This window comes from Penaeus japonicus, unplaced genomic scaffold (genome assembly GCF_977035675.1).
Source record: "Penaeus japonicus unplaced genomic scaffold, GWHDUDI00000001_assembly GWHDUDI00000012, whole genome shotgun sequence".
Taxonomy (NCBI): Eukaryota; Metazoa; Arthropoda; class Malacostraca; order Decapoda; family Penaeidae; genus Penaeus; species Penaeus japonicus.
In genome coordinates this window covers 35581730-35586729 of record NW_028234414.1, presented here as the reverse complement: position 1 = coordinate 35586729, position 5000 = coordinate 35581730, and the positions used below count along the sequence as shown (strand labels likewise).

General features: G+C 44.3%; 1 protein-coding gene across 1 annotated transcript in view; it reads left to right on the top strand.

Annotated features, from left to right (window-relative positions):
- The window catches only part of LOC122253228 (fatty acid synthase), a 20147-nt gene that overhangs the window by 14613 nt on the left and 534 nt on the right, over positions 1–5000 (top strand). The window contains exons 28-37 of the mRNA XM_086542162.1: positions 1–165; positions 456–599; positions 887–1055; positions 1691–1833; positions 2494–2662; positions 3096–3299; positions 3440–3723; positions 3827–4225; positions 4379–4528; positions 4802–5000. The exon at positions 1–165 is cut by the window's left edge and continues 79 nt beyond it; the exon at positions 4802–5000 is cut by the window's right edge and continues 534 nt beyond it. Coding sequence (XP_086398288.1) covers positions 1–165; positions 456–599; positions 887–1055; positions 1691–1833; positions 2494–2662; positions 3096–3299; positions 3440–3723; positions 3827–4225; positions 4379–4528; positions 4802–4933 — 1959 coding nt within the window. The 3' untranslated portion in view covers positions 4934–5000. The remainder of the gene's footprint in view (positions 166–455; positions 600–886; positions 1056–1690; positions 1834–2493; positions 2663–3095; positions 3300–3439; positions 3724–3826; positions 4226–4378; positions 4529–4801) is intronic.

Sequence of the window (5000 nt, the reverse complement as noted above, 5' to 3'; positions counted from 1 at the left end):
TCTCTGGTGCCAGCATTGCCTCGCATGACGGCACATAGCCACATGGTCTATGTGATCACGGGTGGAATGGGCGGACTGGGCCTGGAGCTGGCCGGCTGGCTCATCTCTCGCGGGGCAAAGAAACTGGTCCTCACTTCAAGAAGGGGAATCACTACTGGTTACCAGGTGTGTAGCAATGCTTTGTCATTTCTTTATATCTTATGCATTTTTAGTTTCAGGAAGTGTTGTATATTTATTTAGGTTTAGATGCTCATCATTGTTTATGGGTTTATTTACTTACTACTTACTTTTGTTTTTGTTTATTTAGGGACAAGTAATTATTATGATATTGTAAATATGTGTAGGTTTATAAGCATTCAGATTTAGGTCTGGCATTGACAATCAAATAAAGCATACAACAGGAAATACACAAATAGATAATTTAACCGTCGCAATTCCTTTTACCACATCTGCAGTCCCTGTGTGTCCATCGCTGGCGCAATGCAGGTGTGAGCGTCCGAGTGCTGACCCAGGATGCCTCCACTCCTGAAGGCGCCACTAAGTTGCTGAAGGAAGCTGCTACAGAAGGACCAGTGGGAGGCATCTTCCACCTGGCGATGGTAAGGAGTTGAAAGTGATGATTGAGCCTTTGGTCACGTAAATAGAAGTTATTTCCCCTAGATGATAGACACAAGGCATAACAATATTCAGAAGGCACTAGCATATTAATCAAACTGTGGAATGAAGTCTTTGGAATAAGAGTATATCAGTATGCGATGACACAGCAGAACATCTCACGGTACATACAGTAGGCATTTCTCATAAGTAATATAAAAAAGAGATGCAAACAGATAGAACTAGATACCATGCCCGCCGTATGATAGCTTATCAACCCTACCATTACCAGATCTTGAAGGACGCCCTGCTAGACAACCAGGACTCGGCGACCTTCCGCGCTGTGAACCACGTGAAGGGCGACGGGGCCGTGGCAATCGACGAGGCCTCCCGGAAGCTGTGCCCCGATCTGCACCTGTGGGTCGCCTTCTCCAGCGTCGCCTGCGGGAAGGGCAATGCGGGTAGGTCGCTGACTCTCTTGTTCGCATAGAGATTGACTTCTACTGATTCGTTTGTGTCGGTTTGTTGCTCTCTTAGAATTGTGGTTTTGTTAATGGGGGATAGTGTTAGTTGCTCGATTATCATGATGCTGGTAACAGGAATGATAGTTATAAATGTTGGATCCAATTGGAGTATAAGATTTAGCAATGTATTAGCGATGGTTATCATATTGTCATTATTATCAATACAAATTATTGTTGGTGATATTAACATTGATATAACTAATATTCTTAGCATTGTCATAGATGTTGAAGTATTTAAAATATATATTGTCATTGTTATTGTTTTGTGATTATTATCATTCTTATCATCCTTATTGTTATTAGTGTCATCACTATCATTATAATAATTATGATAATAATAATAATAATAATAATAATAATAATAATAATAATAATAATAATAATAATAATAATAATAATAATAATTATTATTATTATTATTATTATTGTCATTATTATTATGATTATAATTATGATTATCAGTATTAGTTGTTGTTGCAGTAGGTTTACTATTACCATTATCATTACTAATATGATCATCACTCATTAATACTTGGCACCATCACCATGACCCCGCGCCTTCCCTTCCCCAGGCCAGACCAACTACGGCTGGGCGAACTCTGTGTGCGAGCGCGTGGTCGAGTCCCGCGTTCGAGCCGGTCTTCCGGGTGTGGCCATTCAGTGGGGCGGAGTGGGCGATGTGGGCGTCCTCGCCGATACCCTGGGCGACGTGGAGGTAAGGGCGGCGGGTCTGGGGAATTTGGGTTGTGGGGGAATTGTTTGTGATGAATGGTTGTTGTGATGAGGATTACGGTGATGATTGGGAGTAGTAGTTATGGTGATGATAGTGATTAGTGTTTACAGTGATAAAAGGGATTAATAATTATGCTGATATTAGTGAATAATTATTACAATGATGAGTGTGATTAGAAATTACTGTGATAAAAGGGATTAGTAATTGTAGTGGTAAAAGGGATTCGTAATTACATTGATTATATAGTGATTTGTAATTGCAATGAATATGGTGAATAGTGACCTCAATTATAGTGAATATTTGTTGCTCAAGGATACATCCAGAATACAACAAACCATAATACCCCCCCCACACACAAACACACACACACACAAACACACACACACACACACACACACACACACACACACACACAAACACACACACACACACACACACACACACACACACACACACACACACACACACACACACACACACACACACAGAAAAATAATCTACTGTCTCATATCTGATAACCAATTTCAACAACAACAACAACAACAAAAAAAAACCCACAGAATATCAGGCTCATATTAAAAAGAAAAAAAAAAAGAAAGAAAAAAAAAAAACCTATCTCTATAATAAGTATTCGAATCTCAGGTCGGTGGCACGAAGCCCCAGTCCGTGAGGTCTGTGCTGGAATGCCTCGACGTGCTGCTGCTCGGGTCCTCGTCTGTGGTGTCTTCGGTGTGTCTGGCCACCAAGAAGTCGGGGGCGGATGGCGGCCAGAAGGGCGCCTCGCTCGTCAAGTCTGTGGCCAACATCCTAGGTAACGTTGTTTGGTTTATTTATTGAAATCGATGAATGTAGATGGTTTTTCGTTCATGTGCAGGGTGGGTTTGGTGTGATGAAGGTAGTGGAGTAGATTTTTAAAGTCTATATCTCGGTCATAGAAGTACAAATCATTGACATATATACTTACAAACATACATACATGCATATATATATATATATATATATATATATATATATATATATATATATATATATATATATATATTATTATATATATATGTATATATATATATATTATATATATATATACATACAGTACATATATATGTATATATGTACACACGGATACGCTCACAGGCTTTAATTTTTCTCTTCTGTTTTACAACTAGCACATGCTATAAAAGTCTACGTTCTTCAACCATAGTCCTCATAATTCCTGTAATACTTACGGCGTTTCTTACTTATAGGAGTGAAGGACGTCTCAAAGGCTCCAATGGACGTGACCCTCGGTGACCTCGGCCTCGACTCCCTCATGAGCGTGGAGGTCAAGCAGACTCTCGAGCGTGAGGCCGACATCGTCCTCTCCGCTGCACAGGTGCGAGAGCTGACGCTGCGCATCCTGCAGGATATGGATGCCCAGGGCGGGGCCAAGGCTCAGAACACTGCCGAAGGTGAGGACGAGAAAAAGTCGGTTTGGAGACAGATAAAGATGAAAGTAATGTGTGTTTATCAAGTGATCATACGCACTGTTTGGCAATTGTAAATCACCATGTCTGTATTTTATTATCATAATTTATTATTTTCCCCGAAGCAGGATCGCCGACCACGAGTGACTCGTCCAAGACTCCTTCGTCAGAGCAACTTCGGGTGGCCCCACAGCCATGGCTCTCCCTCCCACTCATCCCCGACGCCCGTGTCGCCGTCCTGAAGGAGACGGGCTCTCAGCCGCCTCTCTTCCTCGCGGCGCCCATCCAGGGCAGCGCCCTCCCGCTCGGCGAGATGGCCCAGGGCCTCGACCGCCCTGTCTACGGCCTGCAGTACCCGCCTGATGTGCCCCACACTTCCATCTCCGAGATGGCCTCTGCTCTGGTCAAGGTCGGTAGGAAATGGCTTCTTGTGTGCTTTCTATTTTGTAAACATTAGATACTTCTATTTTAATGTAACTTGAAAATAAACCCTGGCTTCGTGGTCACCACAGGAGCTGCAGGAGAGACATCCCGTCGGCGACTTCGCCATCGGCGGCTATTCCTTCGGCACGGGCGTGGCTCTGGAGATGGTGCGGCAGCTGGAGGCCGCAGGGCGCACGCCGACGTCGATCGTCCTCCTCGACGGCTCGCAGTCCTACGTCTCGGGCATCATCGACACCTACAAGTCGCGCATCGTCTCGGGCTCGGCCAAGGACGAGTTCAGTCCGCAGGAGCAGGTGGAGATGCTCCTCGTGTTCGCCATGCAGTTCATCTCGGCCGAGTCGTCCATCCTGAAGAAGGCGCTGATGGGCCTCAGGTCGTGGGAGGAGCGCGTCAACCATGTGGCCGAGCTGGTCACCGAGAGCCGCGCTCACCTGGCCAACAATGCCGACCCCGACGACCATAACAAGGTAAGGGTAACCACAATAGCAACCGGATGTAGGGACAAACATAATGTTAAATATCTAGGCAAGAAAACACTTTTTTGTTGTTGAAACCATAATTAACAAGTTATAGCAAAGTTTCTCGCGCATCAACCACTTACGAAGACACCTCCCCCACAGGCTGTGCAAGCAGCAGAGTTGCTGTACAAGAGGCTGGTAGCGGGCGAGAGGCACCTGGCGGCGGGGGGACTCCGGCCGCCCGCGCTCCTCATCCGGGCGAAGGACAACCCGAACGCCGCGCTGCTCGGACATGACTACGGCCTCTCCAAGGTTTGTCTTTTTTCTTTGTTATGGGTTGATTGCTATGTTGATGTTTACAAGGTATTTGCCTTATTTTTTGTTGCTGTCAATTTTCGATTGAAAATTTGTTCATTAATTGATTTACGTTTTGGATTTCAAATTATGATTTATGAATTTTGGATATGATAAATCAAACCTTCAATGCCTGTCGTTTCATTTGCCAACTTTCCGCATTTAAATCTATTACGTAATATGCAACAAAGAAGAATAGTAATTTTAGAATTTGTCTCATCTCGGCCACAGGTGTTAACAGGGCCACTGAAGATCGAGGAGGTTTCTGGCACACACGAGAGCTTCGTCACTGGCACCAACGGACGCCAAGTCTCCGCCCTCATTCATTCCTTCCTTCAGGAGAACCAACGCAGCAAGCACTAGACTAAGAAGTTTGAGTTTGAGAAGACGAAGTTTAAGTAGACTATGAGGAAGTAGTTTATAGTATTAA